Here is a 21,885-nt window from a genome sequence, read left to right on the forward strand (position 1 = left end):
AGTAAAATGCCAAGTAACAAACTGAGAGAAAATATTCCAGACCACACAACCAACAGAGGGTTAAAAGCAATTATAAGGACCCCTATATATTAATGATAAAAACAGAGAAGCAATGCCATAGACCTCTTGTCAGAACCTACAGGTGTGCTTTTCATAGAAAGACAATTATACATAGCAGTAAGTATATGAGGATATATTCAATTATTGGTTATTAGGGAAATAAAAACCAAGGTCACAACTCAATAGCACTTATGATATTTCAGTTGGCAATTATTTAAAAGTCTGCAAGACCAAGTGTTACAGAAAATGTAGATCAGTGGAATAATTTGTACAAAACTAGGGTAGAGTAAATTGAAAGAACTGTTTGGGTTACAACATCTGTGAAGTTTGCTTATTCCATGACCAGCAATTCCTGTCCTAGGCATACATCCAAAAGACTTTCTTGCATACATAACCCAAGAGTCACAAAATATTCACCCTAATGTCTTTCATATGAGTCACAAAATTTCATCACCAAAAATGGCCGTCAGTGAGTGAAGAGACAAAATAATTATAATATATTCACACAATGGAATATTAGAAAGTAGTGAAAACAAATGAACCACAGCTACACAAATAATATTGGATAATCTTAGTGTCAAAACGTGAAATAGTGGAACAAGGAAAGTGCCAAAAGCACATATAATAGATGACACACTTTATGGAATTTCAAATAAGCCAAACTTTATACACTATGTAGACTTTGACATATGTACGTGACTGTGTTAGTATATCACAGAACCAATTCTGTTTACAATTGCACTAAAAACAATAAGATACCTAGGAATAAACCTAACAAAAGGGGTAAAGATCTGTACGCTGAAATTATAGAAAGCTTATTTAAAAAATTAAAGCAGACACAAAGAAATGGAAAACCATTCCGCACTCACGGATTGGAAGAACAAATATTGTTATAATGTCGATACTACCTAAAGCAGCCTACACATTCAAAGCAATCCTTATCAAAATAACACCACTATTTTTCACAGAACTAGAACAACAATCCTAAAATTTATATGGAACCACAAAATAACCAAATAGCCAAAGTAATGTTGAAATAGTAAACCAAAGCTGAAGGCATCACAATTCTGGACTTAAAGCTCTATTACAAACCTGTGATCATCATAACATTATGGTACAGGCACAAAAACAGACAATGGAACAGACTAAAGAACCTAGAAATGGACCCACAAATGTATGGCCAAATAATCTTCAACAAAGCAGAAAAGAGTATCCAATGGAAAAAAAAAAAAAAAGACAGCCTCTTCAGCAAATAGTGTTGAGAAAACTGGACAGCGACAGGCAGAGAATGAACCTGGAACACTTTATTTCACCAATACAAAAACAAATTCAAAATAGGTGAAAGACCTAAGTGCGATACATGAAACGATCAAAATCATACAGGAGGAAACAGGCAGCAACATCTTTGACCTGGGCTGCAGCAACTTCTTACTTGACATGTCTCTGGAGACAAAGAAAATAAAAGCAAAAATGAACTATTAGGAGCTCATCAAGATAAAAAGATTCTGCCCAGCGAAGGAAACAATCAACAAAATGCCTTTTGTATTGCATAAAATTCAGCCTATTGAATGGGAAAAGGTATTTGCAAATTACATATCAGATAAAGGGTTAGTATTCAAATCTATAAAGAACTTATTAAACTTAACCCCCCCTCCAAAAAATAATAATAATCCAGTGAAGAAATGGGAAAAAGATGTGAACATAACTTTTCCAAAGAAGACATCTAGATGGCTAACAGACACATGAAAATATGCTCAACATTGCTCATCATCAGGGAAATACAAATCAAAACCATGATGAGATACCACCCCACACTTGTCAGAATGGGTAAAACTAACAACTCAGGAAATAAGAGATGTTACAGAGGATGTACAGAAAGTGTAACACTTTTGTACTGTTGGTGGGAATGCAAACTGGTGCAGCCACTCTGGAAAACAGGATGGAGGTTCCTCAAAAAATTAAAAATAGAACCACTCAGGACCCAGAAATTACACTACTAAGAATTTATCCAAAGGATACAAAAATGCTGATTCAAAGGGGTACATGTAGAGTTTCCAAACATGATTATGAGACTTACTGAGTTAACTATGTCCCCACATTCTATTTCATACACAATTTTTAAAAAATATTTTTACATTGTGCATGAGTGATGGCGCATTTCACAGAGCAGTAGCCCTTGAACTGAGACATTCTAACATTGGTCTTTCTCTTTGGTTCTGTAGTTTTGTTTCTTTGAAAGTCCTAAGTCCTGTTACATAATTCAGGAAGGAAGTGTTCATAAAGAGAAGGAAAGGTATTAAATAATTTTGAATTGAATTGTATTTCTGATTTGTTGCCTCAGTGTTAATTTTTTGGGTTTTTTTTTCTTTTCTTAGTGTTGAATCCCTTATTCTCATCTTTCTCCATTCACAGGCAATGCTATGAGTACATCCTGAGAGTACAATGAGGGCGATGAACGTATTAAAATCTAGATTATTTTTAGAAAAAATAGAAAATACTTATTCAATTTATATCATGGTTTTATTCTTTTCATAATTGTTGTAGTATAAAATCCATTAATCATAATTCTTTGTGTTTTTCACTGCTATCTCTGTCAATGAAGTAATTTATGAGCTGTACTTATGTTAAATATATCATTAAACTGCAAAAAATGGGGACTACATGTACCCTAATGTTTACAGCAGCATTATTAACAATATCCAAATTATGGAAAGAGCCCAAATGTACATCGACTGATGAATGGATAAAGAAGACATGGTGTGTGGTGTGCATATATATGATGGAACTATACAGTATTATGTTAAATGAATTAAGTCAGTCAGAGAAAGACAGATATAATGTGATTTCACTCATGTCGAATTTGAGAAACAAGAGATAACATAGGGGAAGGAAAGGAAAAATAAGTTAAAAACAGGGAGGGAGGCAAACCATAAGAGACTTAAAAACAGAGAACAAATTGAGGATTGCTGGAGGGGAAGTAGGTGGGGGGAATGGCCTGTATGGGTGATGGGCATTAAGGAGGGCACTTTTTCAATTGAACACTAGCTGTCATATATAAGAGATGAATCACTGGGTTCTACTCCTAAAGCTAAGACTACACTGTATGCTAACTAACTTGAATTAAAATTTAAAAAAGTTATATTCTAATGGAGGTGTGTGATGAACACAAAATTCAAGGTCATTATTTCCCTGGGTGGCAGGTAGGAGTAAGAGTGTAAAGACAAAGACTAGCTATAAGCCATTGGTTACATTCCAGTTCTTGAATTGAGTGGTAAGCTAAAATATTTTCATGGAACTATTTTTAATCCATTGAAAATGGAACAATGATGATATAGCTCATGAACCACAGAATTATAATGATTCTATATATTTTTAAAAGGATATATTTTCTTTCCTGCATATAAAACACCTCCTTAATGCCTATATTTCTTCAACTTTATTGATGCCTTACCCACTAAAAAAACCTCAATTAAATGTGTTATTTTTATCGATATGATTTACAATATATTTACAATCTTCAATAGTGAATTTAATACATATAATAATTTATCTCTGAAATTAATTTCCATGGAAGAACTCTAAAGAAGAAAAAGACAAGATGAAACCCAATGTCTTCAGGAAACCTTTCTTAAAATAGTTATTTGGATAAGCCTCTGACCATATTCCAAGATTTGTTAATCACCTCTGTGGGGCACCAGTCCCCATGGTCTACACCATGTTCACATACTAGTCTTCATGCCCTACGTAAACACTTCTTGGAGCACATGTACACCAGAGAAGGGCTCTCATTGTTTAACTGGGCAGAGATCCACCTACAAACGTGTCTCACAGGATTCCTCATTAAAAGACAAGAAATACCCCATCAAAAACATTCAAAAAACCAAATTCATGAACTTTTTCACCAATCCCATATTTAGTTTTTCTCCAACATCCACATTAAATAAAGACTTCACTGAATATTCGCTCAGCTGTTGCATTTAAATGCAAATGTGATTGTGGAGTTACTACAATAAAGCAGTGGCTCATCATATTTCATGGACTCAGTAACTTCCAAACAAGAATCCTTCTGTTTACCTGTGAAATGAAGGCTTATCACAATGGGAACAAGGGTATCTTTGGGCTACATATGAACATGACAGCTGTGAATTCTTCCCTCCTGAAATGTAAATATATTCCAACTTTGTTTCTAGTTTTTTCTCCACATTACCTTCAAATTATTGTTAAATATGTTTGCTCCATTTGTCTTAAATCTCATTGAACAAACTAAATGTAAGTTCATGCCATGCTATTAGAAACTGAAGTCCATACCACGGAAAATGAAAACCTATTTCAGTAAAAACATAGCATTCCTCTTTTTAAACATCTGTTTATTCTGCTTGTGCTCTCTCATTTTTAATATCACAATGGCTTTTAAATTAAAATTACAGTAAGAGCTAAAAGTTGAGACCATGGATTAAAGCAATATGGAAAATGTTTATGAGCATAAAATGAAAAGTCCTATATTTGGATTTACTACATTAAGTTACATAATGTGTAGTTTCTGGCTTGACACTTCCAATAAGTGTACCTGAGGTCTTATGTGAGCCAAAGCTTAAACTGAGCCAGTAGTGTTTTTCTAAACAATATATATTGCTAAAGCAATATATAAGCAATATATATTGCTAAACCCAATATATATTTTAGAAATTGTGTCTGCATCATGGATGCTCACTGCTTTCTTTCTTCAATGGTATAGCACATCTGCAGTACTGTGTTCACTTCTCAACTAATTAATACAAGGCATTTGATAACCCATGGTGAGTCCAATGGATAGTAACCAGAAAAGCACGGTAATTAAACTTCATACAGTGTGAGCAACAGCTGACAACTATCTAGCACTTAATCTGGAGACATAAATCTAAGAGTATATTTGATAATAGGTTCTAATATTAAAGGAAACTCAAAAGACAAATAAAAAATTTAATGAGCCAAACTAAACAATATTGTCTGCAGAGGCACATTTGGGTAATCACACTATTAAAATACAAGGAGGTGATTACTATAAACATGAGGATAGTGAATACTTTGGGGGACAAGGAAGGGTAATCTTTGGGACGAGACACAAATAGAAGCCACTGGAATGCTTGGCAAGGTTTTATTTTTTGACCTGCGTGTTAGTTATAAGAATATTCACTTTGATTCAGTGAGATTTTGGGTTTTTTTTTTCTGTATCTATGCTTTACTTTATAATAAAACTGTTTTTTAAGAAGCCATGTTGAATTGACCTATTCCATAATATTTACAGAATAAAGAAAAATGAGCAGTGCCTGGGTGTTAAAGAGGCATCTCTGAGCTCAACACAAGGAGTAAGTATGAGACTCTCTTTTAAAGGACAGTTAGGGGGGCGCCTGGGTGGCGCAGTCAGTTAAGCGTCCGACTTCAGCCAGGTCACAATCTCGCGGTCAGTGAGTTCGAGCCCGCGTCAGGCTCTGGGCTGATGGCTCGGAGCCTGGAGCCTGTTTCCGATTCTGTGTCTCCCTCTCTCTCTGCCCCTCCCCCGTTCATGCTCTGTCTCTCTCTGTCCCAAAAATAAATAAAAAACGTTGAAAAAAAATTAAAAAAAAAAAAGGACAGTTAGGGAGCTATGAAAACAGGAATTGTGTGAATATTCGGTGGAATACCTCCATCATAAGACAAAAAGCTGGATCATGGTTTTTGAGTCTATGTCAACTCTAAAATTCTATGGCCTTCTCAACCCAACATGATCACCACCTGACGTAGTAAAAAAAAAAAAAGCCAAGTGCATTTTGTAATCAAGGCATTTGGGGAGCTTAAGTCTTCTGTCCTCTCCAGCCTCTGAGTTTAACAGTTCACTATGTACACTGTGTTTTGGGGCACTTTTGTGTACATGTGTGTCTGTGCATTTAAAAATTATCCACATATAAAATTTTAAGCATTCCAGTTTAGTTCTAGACCATCATGGTAAAATTACCAATGGGAAAAATGAGGAGAGTAAAGAAAAAATAAAATAATAATAATTTGTGGATAGGTGAATACAATGTTTAAATCTTATATTTAAATAAACTTAATTTAATAATTTATTTAAAATGTATTAAGTAAAACCAGCACAGTTGCTAGTTTTTTCACAAATACTAGCCCTCACAACTTCCCTTTGTTGAATATCATTACCTTCACTGAATATATGGAGAAGCTGGTGAACAAACAGGTTACATAACTGTCCAAGGACTCATTACTTCCGAGTATGAAAGCTGGGACTTGACACAAAACTCTGAGTCGACATTCTGTGCAGTTAAGCATTATGCTCAACTTAGGTGACATCCTACCACATACAAACATCACACTCATTAATTAAATTAAATTTCCATTTCCTAGTGAGAAAAACCATATTCCTACATCTTACCACTTGGTAATAATAGCTTCTTCATCATGATTATAACATTTTTAGGTTCTAAGATGCTTGTAACAATGAAATATGTATATAATTTCCTTATTTTACTGCAGTTAGCAGCAAATAAAGTTATCATGCCTTGCTCCAAACAAACTATGAATATAAAAACCTTATTCTGAAGTTCATGGTCAGAAATTATCTGCATAAAAAATTATAAATAAAAAATTAAAAGCTGAAATAAATTAGTGGACTAATTCAGTCACTAAACATCTATTTAATAATATGATAAAGTCTTCAGAGAATGAAATGTGTATATATTTCATCCCTTTTCTATATTCTTTCAGAATTGAAGTGAAATTTTACCTATAGAGTTCTGAAGCAACCAGAAGATCAACTCATATTATTGGTAAGTTCCATGGGGAAAAACAACTCACTGATTGTTTAATGAATGGCTTTTTGTTCAAGTTACCTATCTTATTAATTTTGCTGAATGGCCTGGAGAGTACAAGCTAACACAGTTTGTTGATGTGTATATGTGGTAACCAAATGCTTCTGGAATTAGTTCAATTTTTATCTCCACAACAAATCAGTATGTCTATTTAAATGGTGTAGGGGCACCTGGGTGGCAGAGTCAGTTTAGCATCTGACTTTGGTTCAAGTCATGATCTCACAGTTATTGAGTTCAAATCCCACATCTGGCTCTGTGCTGACAGCTCAGAGCCTGGAACCTGCCTTGGATATTCTCTTCTCTCTCTCTCTCTCTCTCTCTCTCTCTCTCTCTCTCTCAAAAATAAAGAAACATTTATTAAAAAAACTTAAATGGTGTAACAGCAGTAACAAAAGATATTCCAAGAACTACAGGGCCACTCAGCATATAAATAATGATTCATAAGAAGGAGGATTTTTTTTTCCTGGCACCAAAAACTAATTCACAAAAAAAGTGACAAAATAACAAAATGTCCAAAACTGATACAGGAACAACAGGAATAGCAGTGTCTGAAATGTTGAATAGGAGGGAAAATATGAGGAGGAGGTTGGTGGCGAGAGTGAAGATAATGTCTGGATGCAGACATATGCAAGTGATTATGGAAAGTGATTCTACTACCAAATAGTGGAGTTTATCCCAACAAAATTGCTCATTTAATGTTTTACCTCAAACTCCCCTCCTTTGAGAAGGGAAATATTGGTCATCAGCAAGTAATGCTTATGTCATAATTTCAAGAAGGAACAACTCAAACTATATTCCACTCCTAAATTATATCATTAAACTTATGGATTTATTCTTACTCAGAAAACATGGAACATAGGTGTCATGGCATACTAAGCCTTTTCAGTGATCTGCAATTCAGTGTGGTTGGGTTTACCATAACATTTTTATTTATTTAAAAAATTAATATTCACTTATTTTTGAGAGAGAGAGAGAGAGAGAGAGAGAGCCCACTAGTGGGGGAGATACAGAAAAAGGAGACACACAAGCTGTGAGATCATGAACTGAGCCAAAGTCAGATGCTTAATCAAGTGAGCCACCCAGGCTTCCTTACCATATTATTTTTAGAACCACGCTGATTTATGAGTACACAAAGAGCATCTTTGAGCATTGGCAAAGAGTGTTAAAAGGGGTGTTCTGAATGGGAGAGAGCACAAAACAAGTGAATTTGAACACTCATGTAAACTTCAGAGATTTTTGTTTCTACCTAAAGCTGATGCTATTTTTTATTACCATGGTATTATCTCCTAGACCTTTATGAGGAGTCATGAACAAAAACAATGGAAGTTCCATGACAGACTTCATCCTGCTGGGGTTTTCTGATCGGCCCCAATTAGAACACATCATCTCTGGGGTTGTCTTCATCTTCTATATTGTGACTCTGGTAGGAAACACAACCATCATCCTTGTATCTAACCTAGACAGCCAGCTCCATACTCCTATGTATTTCTTCCTATCCAATTTGTCTTTCCTGGACCTCTGTTATGCAACTAGCATTACCCCACAGATGCTGGCAAATCTATGGGGTCCAACAAAGTCTATTACCTACGGAGGGTGTGTGCTCCAATTCTTCTTTGCCCTTGACTTGGGAGCCACAGAATGTCTTCTCTTGGCTGTGATGGCCTATGATCGCTATGCCGCTGTCTGTCAACCTCTTCACTACACAGTAATAATGCACCCTCAACTTTGCCAAAAGATGGTGCTTGTCGCCTGGTTAGGTGGTCTTGGCAGTGCCTTAATCGTTTGCTCCTTGACTTTGAAGTTGCCAAGATGTGGGCACCGGGAGGTGAATAATTTTATCTGTGAGATGCCAGCATTGCTCAAGATGGCTTGTGTCTACTCAAAAGTAATTGAGGTCATTGTCTATGCTCTTGGAGTGATATTTCTTCTAGCACCTTTATCATTAATTCTCATCTCATATGCAATTATCACTCAAGCTGTCATGAAGATCAAGTCAACAGCAAGGTGGCGTAAGGTCCTTAATACATGCGGTTCCCACCTCACAGTAGTAACTCTGTTTTATGGAACAATCATTTATATGTACATGAAGCCACAGAATAGCACATCTGAAGATGAGGGGAAGTTCCTCACTCTCTTTTACACAATCGTCACACCCACCCTTAACCCTCTGATCTACACTTTAAGAAACAAGGATGTGAAGAGTGCAGTAAAAAGAATACTGTATGTGAGAAAATGGTCAGCAAAGTCATGAGTTATATGGAAGAGAGGTAAGGAAATGACACTGACCTTTACCAACAGAAGATGAATGATTCACTTTCACAAACAGTATTTATGGGATGTTTACCTTGTATCAAGAATTGTGCTATAGACGGATTTATAAACAATTAAATCAGAAATTATAAGGAGATAGAGATGCAGACACATAAGGAAACTTGACTTCATATACTTAAAAGCCTTCAAGACTAATCAGGAACTACAGACAAGTAAACCTAGAATTGTGAAAAGTGGTTAAGTACAGATATATATGTACAAGGTATTAAGAAAATATTTCACATGGAAATTTACTTTAATATAGGGTTACACTGGACAGTGATTTTTTTTTTCTTCCAGACTTTTCTTCCAGATTTTTATATGCAATGACACTACATTTTATTCACCTGTTGTTGTCATTGGGGCTTTTGTGGTGCAGATCAACTGCCCATTGATACCCATCCACCTCCTCCCTCAAGTTTTAACTGGGCCCAGGGCCCATTAAACTGGGCCCATCCTGCATATCACATTTCAAGACTGGCTTCCACCAACATAATGCCAGGAAAACAATGTGTGCAATTCCTGGGTTATCTTCTCAAATATGAAGCCGTTTATTGTTAGCCTTCTCCCTCCTGTTCCTGCTGTCTAGGATGTGAATGTGGAGAGTTTGTAGCTTTTCCAATATCCCTAAGAGGGAATGGAACAATAAGGTGTAAACACAACCACCCACCAGCAGAGAAATGCCTCTAGACTCTTAGAGCAGAAAAATCTTCATTATTATTTAATATTAATTAAGCCACCTATTTTGGAGTCTCCTTTTTAGAAGGCTTAACTTTTCCCATCCATGGCCTAAAGAGGAGTTTGAGCTTTTTCCTGTAAAGTCATGCAGTCCTTGGACCAGCAACAACAGCATCACTTGGCAACTTACCAAAACTGAACAACCTTGGGCCCACCCCACACTTATTCAACCAACAATACAGATGGACCCAGAAGCTGATGTTTTTAATCAACACTACAGGTGATCAGGCTAAAGTTTGAGAACTACTGTTACAGAGAATAGGGAGATGTTGAGTCTCTAAACAGAAAATGTACATAGTTTTATAGATTTTAATTGATTTCCTTCCTATAGACATGGGAAAATAAATGGGTAATAGTTTCTCAAGGCTCTTAGATAAGAGTAATGAAGGAAATGAGAAATTTCATTAAATGAAATCAATATAAAAGGTTATTCTTCATTTAATACGATCTTTTGTTCTTTGGTTTTATAATTGCTCTCCTTGTACTGAATTATGGTGACAGTTGATGGTAATTTTGGCAAAGGAGCTTAATGCTCTTATTTGACACAACAAAAATTTAGCAATGTCTTGTTTTTTCTCTATTATTTTTTACTTTGTCTTACTGGGAAGTACATTCAAATTCTGAGTATCTCTATTAGGAGAAAAAACACTTCCCTTCTCTACAAGGTGACCATTTCAGAGATTGGAAATCCTCTGCATGTGAGAGACCTCACGTTTATGGTGCTCGTGCTCTGTGATTTCAAGGCTGAGTAAGCTGCCATCTACCCAGAATATTTGGGTGTGAATATGGGGTTGTAAGTCTTCATCGTCTTTTCTCCATCATATTTAAACTTTCTGGTTTCCAGGGTTCCACAGTGAAAAACCTGAAGTTGTCATTCTTTTTTTGAGGTAACTTTAAAATTTCCAGGTGTGTAAGCCTTGATAAAAATAAGATCTGAAAGAGGATGATGATACCCAAATATATGAAGGCACAGAGAAAATATAAACTTCGTGGAATTGTAAGGAGATTGAGAGGAGAACATGTAAGATGGTGACTGCCTGGCCACTGAAAATGAATATCAACTTTTCTTTGTGAAAAAAGCTGATCTCAAATTTGATAAACAAGTAGTCTGTCACTTAAAAAACTCATACTCAATTCTACACTCAGTTGATATCTTATCTCATGAGAAATGTCATTACAAACCTCAGAATTTGTCCTTTGAATTCCCTCCAAAACCTGCTCCTGTCACTATAATGGCATTATCTCTTTTTATATATTTACTCGTGTAAACGTTTGAGGAAAAGACATTGGTGAAGTTTTCAATAACAGAACCTCTTATTCATGTGAGATTTTGCTGTGTCTAAATTGGCTTCTAACATGAAATACATACTCTGTAAATATCTATAGTACTATTAAGTGAATGAACCATTTTTAATAAATATACATGAAAATGTTATTATTCTACAGAATATGTCAAAGATTCATTGGGTAATAAATACTAGAGCAACATCTTCAGGCTTTTAACGTTTAGGACATTTGCAAAGTAAGAAAAGGGAAAGATAGAATATATTTTTTTCATGTACATAATACTATAGATTCCATATAAGTGTGTATCTGGAAATTAAACAACAACAACAACAACAAAAAAGAGAAATAAAAAGGTTCCCAATATCTCAGCCTAGAAACAGTGAATTCTACCTTTATAAGTGATTTCCTTTTAATTTCTTCCAATTCATACTAAAGTTTGTCACACTGAGTATCTGATTTCCTTCCCCAGAGTATGCATTCATGTCATTTATATCACTTCCAAGGGAGAAAACCTTGGCTCCTAGAGAAGTGGCAAATCTCTTAGCAAATACACTGATGGGTAGCCCTCCAAAAAGCCACAGTACATGAATAGACACAGTGCAACTGTGATGTGAAAACATCACTGGGAGGGAGTTTCTGACAATGGCAAAAAGATTGAAAACCAATGTCTCAGTGTCATAGCACGTGTTTGTCCCTGACTGCAAAGATGACTGCGATCTCCCCTGGCCCAAATCGACTGAAAAGGCAGCATACCCAGGCTCTAGCACCTCAGGAAGATATGAATGGTCTTCTAGGTTAGTGGCTGACACCTTGGATCCAAGGACAGCCTCGGTTAATCAGGTTCAAATGCTGGAGATTCCCTGGAACTACAGAAAAATTGGACAACACCATGCATTACCACAAATTTGGGGAAACAGTCATCTTACTCTTTTTGTATTAGTTATCTACTGCCTCATAAATATTGTTTTTAGAAACTAACGGGATTGCTAGAAATGATAGGCATAGGTTGAAAATCTCAACCCCACCAGTCTAAGTCTAAAAAGGTTGTAAAACTAACAGTGTTCGTAATTCTGTTGGCAGCAAACTTGTCCTAATTATATGAAGCTACTTCTACTCTTTGCTTTCAGTTCTGTTAAACAACGGCAGATCTGTGTCAAAAGAAAACAACTCCTTTTTGCTTTTTAGGGATACTTTTCAGAATATTATTAGCTACTTGTCATTTTTCAGAAACAGCAGCCACTTCTTAAGGAGGACACTCATTACTATCACTCCTCCTTCATAAATCCGTACATTTTCTTTGGAGCTGAGGATTCAAGAGAAACTAGACTCTGCTTTAGGTTGCAGTGATAACATGAAAGGAAATACTCCCATAGAGTAACTTAACTTTCACCTATTTCCTCTATGATGTTAAGCACACATTTATAGCAGCCGTGTGAAAACTACGGGTCATGTTTTACCCCCTTGTTTGCCAACTGAAATATCAAAAGAAAACTTTCTGTCCGTTGTATCATTGTATCTTACTGGGAACAAATGTTCCATGAACTCTGAGTACAAATATATGGCCTATTGCTTTTCTTCGTTATCACTATTTTCCAATGTGTTCATCAGTCACCAATTGCAGCTTTAGCAGGACGTCCAGTGTTTCCATTTCGGGCTCCCCTTCCCCAGGTATAATCTCAAATTTTCTAATCTTCAGAGTACTTGCCTATCAGTGTGCTTGCCAACCAGTAAATACTCTATATTAACTGCACTACTGCCATTTCTGCTTCAAGCCACAGGTCCCATGCTACCTTTTGGGGGATGATGCCACAGGTGCCAAGGCACTACTGGGGGCTGATGGTCCCACAGGCATAAACCCTGACCATCCCTATCATAAGGAGGACCAGTATTCCAGACTTCTGCCCCAGCCTCGCTGGGCCTTCTAAGGAGGCACACTCCCCTGCCCTCTTTTGCATGAGAAATGGGTCCCTGTGAGCCCTGCCTTCAGTCTTTGAACTGGCCTACACCACAAAATGCTCAAGGCCTATGTGACAAGCCCACAGCTCACATCATATTCAATGGTGGATGTCCACCCTCACCACCTCTGTTCAACACAGTATTAGAAGCCAGAGCCAGAGCACCTAGGCAAGAAAAAGAAATACAGGCAAGCAAATAAGGAAGGAAGAAATAAAACTGTCTGCATATGCTGATGACATGATATCATATATAGCAAATCCTAAAGATTCCACCATAAAAGTGAACTAGTGAAAAGTTCTTTAAAGTTGCAGGGTACAAAATCAATAAACAAAAATACATCATTTTTTATAGAATAATTGTAAACTACTAGAAGGGTAATTAAGAAAAACTATCTGATTTACAATCACGTCAAAAGAATAAATTTCACCAAGGATGTGAAAGACCTGTACACTGAAAAGCATAAGATTGATGCAAAAAACTGAAGACACATAAATAAATGGAAAGACAGTCCATACTTATGGATTGGAAAAATATTTTTTAAATGTATATACTACCCAAATCCAGCTACAAATTCAATACAGTCCCATTCATAATTCCAATGGCATTTCTCCTAGAAATACCACAAATAATTCTAACATTTTTATGGAACCAAAAAAAGCCTGGAAATGCTAAAGGAATCTTGAAAGAAGAACAACATTGAAGGCATTACACACCTTAATTCCAAATTATAAATTATATTAAAAGCCATAGTAATCAAAGCCATGTGGTGTTAATACAAGAATAGACACATATCAACAGAACAAGGGGGCATCTCAGAAATAATTCATATTAATGGGTAATTTATGATTTGTGATTATATATATACATATATATATATGATTTCATATACATATATACATACACACACAGAGGTATATATATACATATACATACACACACACACACATTTATATATTTATATAGGTATGTACCCCACCACAGTGAAAACATGAATAGACTTTGAGGGCATTATGCTAAGTTAGGTAAGTCACAGAAACACACATACTGCATGATGTCACTTATATGTGGAATCTGTAAAAAAGAGTCAAACTCATTGAAACAGAGAGAAAAAAACTGGTTGATAGGGGCTGAGGGTGGGAGAAATATGGAGAAGTTGATAAACAGGTACAAACTTCAGCTTAAGGTGAATAAGGCATGAGGATCTCATGTAAAATATGGTGTCTACAGATGATAACACTATAATTTATAATTGAAATCTTCTGGGAGAGTAGAACTGAAATGTTCTTACTAAGTCAAAAAATAAATACATGAGGTGATGAGCCACCTGGGTGGCTCAGTCGGTTGGGTGTCCAATATCAGCTCAGGCCATGATCTTGCAGTTCATGAGTTTGAGCCCAACACCAGGCTCACTGCTGTCAGCACAGAGCCTGCTTTAGATCCACTGTCTCCTTATTTTGTGTCCCTCCCCTTCTTGTACTCTCTTAAAAATAAATAAACATTTAAGGAGTACATGAGCCTATGGATGTGTTAAATCAACTAGATGCAGGAGAGTATCATCTCAAAGTGTATACATTTATCAAATCTCCATGATGGACACATTAAATATCTTACAATTGTATGTCTCAATTGTACTTCAATAAAGCTGAATCTGAAAGAAAGAAAGAAAGAAAGAAAGAAAGAAAGAAAGAAAGAAAGAAAAAGAAAGAAAGAAAGGAGAAAAAGAAAGAGCAGCTTTAGGGAAGAGTGGTGGAGAGTGCTATTTTAGAAAAGGTGGTCCAGGAGAGTTCTCTGAGCAGAGACCTGAATAGAGCAGGGGGGTCAGTCTCAAGACATTTATGAGGAAGAGTGTTCCCAGGAAGTTGCAAGGGAAATGTTTGATGTGTTTGTTAAACAGCAAGAAAGGCCTTGCAGCTGAATCCTTAGTGGCCCTCTAGCGACAGCAGCAGCAGCAGGAAAAGCACTAACCATGAGAAGGCTTGTATTTCATATCGGTTTTAGTCTAAAAGGAATTATTCAGAATTAGGAGATTCTATAAGACAACTTGCCTGGCCTATTTTTTTTTTCTAATGTTAGTCAACATACAGTTCAATATTAGCGTCAGGAGTAGAATTCAGTGATTCATCACTTACATACAATATCCAGTGTTCATGCCAAGTGTTCTCCTTAATGCCCAACACCCATCTAGCCCATTTCCCACCCACATCCCTCCATCAACCTTCAGTTTGTTCTCTATCATTAAGAGTCTTCTGTGGTTTGTTTTCCTCACTCCTGTTCCCCCCGCCATTCCCTTATGTTCACCAGTTTTGTTTCTTAAATACCACATATAAACAAAATTATATGGTATTTGTCTTTCTCTGACTTATTTCACCTAGCATAATACGTCCTAGCTCCATCCACATTGTTGCAAATGGAAACAATTTCATTCTGTTTGAACGTTGAGTAATATTTCATTATATATATCTATGTGCCATATTTTCTTTATCTATTCATCAGTCAATAGACATTTGGGCTCTTTCCATAATCTGACTATTTCAGATAATGCTGCTATAAATAGCGGGATGCAATTCAAATCAGCATTTTCATAAACTTTGGGGAAGTACCTAACAGTGCAATTACTGAGTGGTAGGGTTTTTCTATTTTTCGTTTTCTGACAAACGTCCATACAGTTTTCTAGAGTCACTGCACCACTTTTCCTTTCCACCAACAGTTTAAGACGGTTCCCATTTCTCTGCATCCTTGCCAACATCTGTTGCTTTCTGAGTTGTTAATTTTAGTCATTCTGATTGGTGTCTGACAAGTGATGAGGTACTACTATGGTTTTGATTTGCATTTTCCTAATGATGAGTGATGTTAAGATCCTTTCATGTGTCTCTTGGCTATCTGGATGTCTTCCTTGGAAAAAAAGTCTATTCTTGTCTTCTGCCCATTTTTAACTGGATTTTTTGTTTTATTAGTATTGAGTGTTATATGTTGTTTATATTTTTGGATACTATCCCTTTATCAGATATGTCATTTGCAAATATCTTCTCCTATTCTATAGGCTGCCTTTTAGTTTTGTTGGTTGTTTCCTTTTCTGTGTGGAAGCTATTTATCTTGGTGAAGTCCCAACAGTTCATGTTTCCTTTTGTTTCCCATGCCTCACAAGAATTTTCTAGTAACACCTTGCTATGGCCAATGTCAAAGAGGTTACTGTCTTAGTTGTCCTCTAGGATTTTGATGGTTTCCTTTCTCACATTTAGGTCTTTCATCCATTTTGAATTCACTTTTGTGTATGGTGTAAGAAAGTGGTCCAGGTTCATTCTTTTGCATGTCGGTCTCCAGTTTTCCCAACACCATTTGTTGAAGAGACTGCCTTTTTTCCACTGGATATTCTTTCCTGCTTTGTTGAAGATTAGTTGACCATATGGTTATAGGTCCATTTCTGGTTCTCTATTCTGTTCCATTGATCTAAGTGTCTGTTTTTGTGCCACTAGCATACTATCTTAATGATTACAGTTTTGTAACACAACCGAAAGTCTAGAATTGTAATGCCTCCAGCTTTGCTTTGCTTCTCTAGATTGCTTTGGCTATTTGGGGTCTTTTGTGGTTCCATACAAATTTTAGGATTGTTGCTACTAGCTCTGCAAAAAATGCCCACTGTATTTCGATACGGTTTAGTTGCCTTAGTATGGATATTTTAACAATATTTTCCTTTTCAATCCATGAGCATGGAATGTTTTTCCATTTCTCCATGTCATCTTCCATTTCTCTCATGAGTATTCTATAGTTTTCAGAGTACATCCATTTTCCCTCTTTGGTTAGGTTTATTCATAGTTGTCTTATGGTTTTTGGTGCAATGGTAAATGGGCTGGATTTCTTGATTTCTTTTCTGCCAGTCATCATTTGCATAAAAAAATGCAGAATTTTTCTGTTCACTGGTTTTGTATCTTGTGACTTCACTGAATTTGTTTATCAGTCTAGTAACTTTTTGGTGGAGTCTTTCAGGTTTCCTACATGGAGAATCATGTCATCCTTGAATAATGAAAGCTTGACTTCTTCCTTGCTGATTTGCATGCTCTTTTTGTTTGTTTTTTTTTTCTTGTTGTCTGATTGCAGAGGCTAGGATTTCTAGTACTATGTTAAGTAACACTGGTGAGAGTGGACATCCCTTCTTGTTCCTGAATGTAGAGGTACAGGTCTCAATTTTTCTCCCCTGAAGATAACATTAGCTTTGAATATTTTGTATGGGGCCTTTATGATGTATGTGGAGGTATGTTCCTTCTATCCCTACTTTATTGAGTGTTTTTATGATGAATGGATGTTGTACTTTGTCAATTTTTTTTCTGCATCTATTAACAGCATCCTGTGGCTCTTATCCTTTCTTTTATTGATCACAACAATCATATTGATTTGCCAATATTGAAAAACTTTGCAGCAGAGGAATAACTCCCACTTGATCATGATGAATAGTTCTTTTAATGTACTGTTGGATTCTATTTGCTAGTATTTTCTTGATAACTTCTGCATTCATGTTCATCCAGGATACTGGCCTGTAATCTTCCATTTTAGTGGGGTCTTTGCCTGGTTTAGAAATCAGGGAAATGCTTGCCTACTAGATGCATTTGGAAGTTTTCCTTCCACTTCTATTTTTTGGGGGATAGTTTCAGAAGAATGGCTATTAACACCTCTTTAAATATTTGGTGAACTCTCCAATGAAGTCCTCTGGCCTTGGACTTTGGTTTTCTGGGAGATTTTGTATTCCTCGTTCACTTTCCTTGCTGGTTATCAGTATTTTCAGGCTTTCTATTTCTTCCTTTTTCAGCTTTGGTAATTTATATGTTTCTATAATTTTATTCATTTCTCCCAGATTTCCCAGTTTGTTGACATATAAATTTTCAAAACATTCTCTTATATTGCTTGTATTTCGGTGGTGTTACTTGTTACTTTTCCTCCCTCATATGTGGTTTTATTTATGTGGGCCCTTTATCTTTTCTTCTTGATGCATCTGGTGAGGAGTTTCTCAATTTTATTCATTTTTTCAAAGAGCCACCCCTGGTTGCATTTACCTGCACTACTGTTTCTTTGGTTTCCATACATTTATTTCTGCTCTAAACTTAATTATTTCCTTCTTTGGCTGGATTTGGGCTTCATTTGTTGTTCTTTCTCTATTTCCTTTTGGTGTAAGGCTAAGCTGTTTATTTGAGGTTGCCACTGGGTGGTATTGTTGCAGAAAAAGACTCACTGAGCACTACAGGAGAATTCTAGGCCCAGAAACATACCAGCCCCCTCACATGCACACACACATATGAAGGATTTTAATAATAAAGAGATACGATGGCATCACTGGGAAAAGAAAAATATTTAATAAATTACACTGGAATTTGGTTATTCATATGGAAAACCAAATTTGGCTCCCTATGCTCTGCCATACAATAAATTAATTCCAGGTGTACTTAAGGTATGACTTCAAAATGATTAGGAAAAAAATATATATGTAAATATCATTCTGACTCTGGAATAGAGAAGAAGGATTACTAAAGATTAATTAAGATATTCTTCCATGATTAAATTCAAAAACTCTGACCAGCAAAAGACATCTCTATTAAAGTAAAATGCTGAGGGAGCACTTGGGTGGCTCAGTTGGTTAAGCATCCAACTTTGGCTCAGGTCATGATCTCACAGTTTGTGTGCTCTAGCCCCACATCAGGCTCTGTGGTGACCATTCAGAGCCTGGAACCTGCTTCAGATTCTGTGTCTCCCTCTCTCTCTGCCTCTCCCCTGATCATATTCTGTCTCTCTCTCTCCTTCAAAAATAAGTAAACATCTAAAAAGTTAAAGTAAAATGCCAAGGAAAAACTAAGAAAAAATATTGCCGGGCACACAACCAACAGAGAGTTAAAAGAAATTATACAAATCTCTAAAAATTAGTAACTAAAAAAGAGAAGCAAGGCCAAGGAACAGTTGTCAGAACCTACAAATGGGTTTTCAAAGAAGGACAATGTTACACAGCAGTAAGTATATGAAGATAAGTCAACCTCATTAGTTTTTAGGTAAATGGAAATCAAGGCTACAGCTAGATAATACTTATAATCTTTCAGTTGGCAATAATTTAAAAGTCCACTGGACCAGGTGTGGAGAAAATGTAAATCAATTGAATAATTTATACAAAACTAGGGTAGGAGAAATTGATAAAAACATTTTAGGGGAAAATATCTTATAAAGTTTGCCTATTCCATAACCAGCAATTCCTATCCTAGGCATATATCCAAAAGACCTTCTTACACTAAGCCAAGAGATGTGAACAAAATTGTTCATCTTAACTAATGTCTTTCATGTGAGTCCAAAAGTATAATCAGCCAAAATGGCCATCAGTGAGTGAGGAGACAAAATAATTATAATATGTTCACACAATGGAATGTTATACAGTAGTGGAAATAAATGAACCACAGCTACCCCTAAATATTGGATAATCTCAGTGACAAAAAGGTGAAAAAAGGAAAATGCCAAAAGAACATATAAGATATGATACCATTTGTGAAAGTTCAAATGAACTAAACTTTAAAATACATGCTATTTAGGAATCAACGTATGTGTGTGGGTGTGTCAATACATAAACTACATTCTAATGCAAGTGTATAATGAACACAAAATTCAGGATCATGATTTACCAAGGGTCAGGTAGGAATAAGAATTGTAAAAGGGGAGAAGTAGCTATAAATTTAAGATCCCAGTTCTTGAATTGAGTGGTCGGCCAAAATATGTTCATGGCATTATTTTTAATTGATTGAAAAAGGAACAATGATGATATGGCTCACTTACCACAGAATTAAGATGATTCTGTAATTTTTTTGGCCTATATTATCTTCTGGCAAACACAACACCTAGATAATGCATACATTTCTTCAACTTGATAAAAAAAGTTGAGTTAAATGTACTAATTTTTGTAGACAGTTTACATTATATTTGAAATCTTCAATAGTAAATATAATACACAAATAAATCCATCTCTGAAATTAATTTCCATGCAAGAAATTAAAAAAAAAAAGGCAAGATGAAACCCTGTGTCTTAAGGGAACCTTTCTTAAAATAGTAGTCTGGAGAAGCGTCTGACCATAGTCTAAGATTTGTTAATCACCTCTGTGGGGCACCAGTCCCTAAGGTCTACACCACATGCACCGACTAGCCTTCATGTTCTACATAAACACTTCTTGGAGCACAAGTATACCAGAGAAGGGCTCTCCTTTCATGTGCAGACATCAGCCCACAAATGTGTCTAATGGGAGTGCTCACTAAAAGACTACAAATATCCCATAAAAAACACATTTATGAAACCAAATTTGTCAATTTTGCCACCGATCATGATTCTGGTTTTTCTCCAACATCCACATTAGAGACTTCACTGAATCTAAGCTCAGCTGTTGCATTTAAATCCAAATGTGATTGTGGAGTTAGTATAAGAGAGTGGTGTCTCATCAGTATTTCATGGACTCTGTAACTTGCCAAACAAGAATCCTTCTGATTACCTGTGTAAAAATGGCAATATGGGTACCTTTGGGCTACATAAGAGCATGCGAGCTGTGAATTCTTCACTCCTGAAACGTAAATATGTTCTAATATTCTTTCTAGTTTTCTTTCCACATCATTGTTACATTCAAATTATGTTTAAATATATTTGTTCCATTTGTCTTAAATTTCACTGAACAAACAAAAATGTAAGCTCATGCTGCACCTTTAGAAACTAAAGTCCACACCATGAAAAATGAAAACCTGTTTCAGTGACAGTATAGCTTTCCTCTTTTTAAACATTGTTTCATCTGCTTGCACTCACAGTTTTAATTAAACATTGACTTCTAAATTAAAATGACAATGACAGCTAAAAGGTGAGACCCATGGTTCAAAACAATGTGGAAAATGTTTGTAAGCATAAAATGAAAGCCCTATTTTGGATTCACAGTATTAAATTACATAAGGTGTAACACTGGCTGGACACTTCCAATTAGTATACCTGGGGCCTTATGTGACCCAAAGCTTAAATTGAGCCAGTTTAGAATTACTGCTAAACCTACTTAGCATATATTTTAGAAACTGTGTGTGCATCATGAATGCTCACTGCTTTCTTCAATGACATAGCACATTTGCAGTATTGTGTTCACGTCTCAACTAACTAATCCAAGGCATTTGATAATCCATTGTAAATCCAATGGATAGCAACCAGAAAAGCATGGTAATTAAACTTCATACAGTGTGAACAACAGTTGACAACCATCTAGCACTTAATCTGGGAACACAAATCTAAGAGTGTATTCTAATATTAAAGGAAACTCAAAAGACAAAAAATTTAAGGAGCCAAACTAAACAATATTATCTGCAGATGCACATTTGGGTAATCACACTATTAAAATACAAGGAGGTGACTACTATAAACATGAGGATAGTGAATACTGTGGGAGACATGGAATGGTAGTGATTGGGACAAGTCACAAAGAGAAGCTCCTGGGGTGCTTGGCAAGGTTTTATTTCTTGATCTGCATGTTACTTATAAGAGTATTCACCTTGATTCAGTGAGCTTTTGCTTTTTGTGTTTTATTTTGTAATAAAACTGTGGTTTAATGAAGCCATGTTGAAATGACTTCTTCCATGCTATTTCCAGAATAAAGAAAAGCAGGCTTTGCCTGAGGGTTGAAGAGGAATCTCTGAGCTCAACATAAGGAGTAAGTAT

The 21,885-nt window shown here is 35.9% G+C and overlaps 1 protein-coding gene across 1 annotated transcript; it reads left to right on the forward strand.

Annotated features, from left to right (window-relative positions):
* The first annotated feature begins 8,202 nt into the window (after positions 1–8,202).
* Positions 8,203–9,147, forward strand: LOC125166240 (olfactory receptor 2W1-like). The gene has a single exon (XM_047860075.1). It carries the CDS (start codon positions 8,203–8,205, stop codon positions 9,145–9,147), a length of 945 nt encoding a protein of 314 aa, XP_047716031.1.
* Positions 9,148–21,885: the final 12,738 nt, after the last annotated feature.

The sequence above is a fragment of the Prionailurus viverrinus genome, chromosome B2 (assembly GCF_022837055.1).
Source record: "Prionailurus viverrinus isolate Anna chromosome B2, UM_Priviv_1.0, whole genome shotgun sequence".
Taxonomy (NCBI): domain Eukaryota; kingdom Metazoa; phylum Chordata; class Mammalia; order Carnivora; family Felidae; genus Prionailurus; species Prionailurus viverrinus.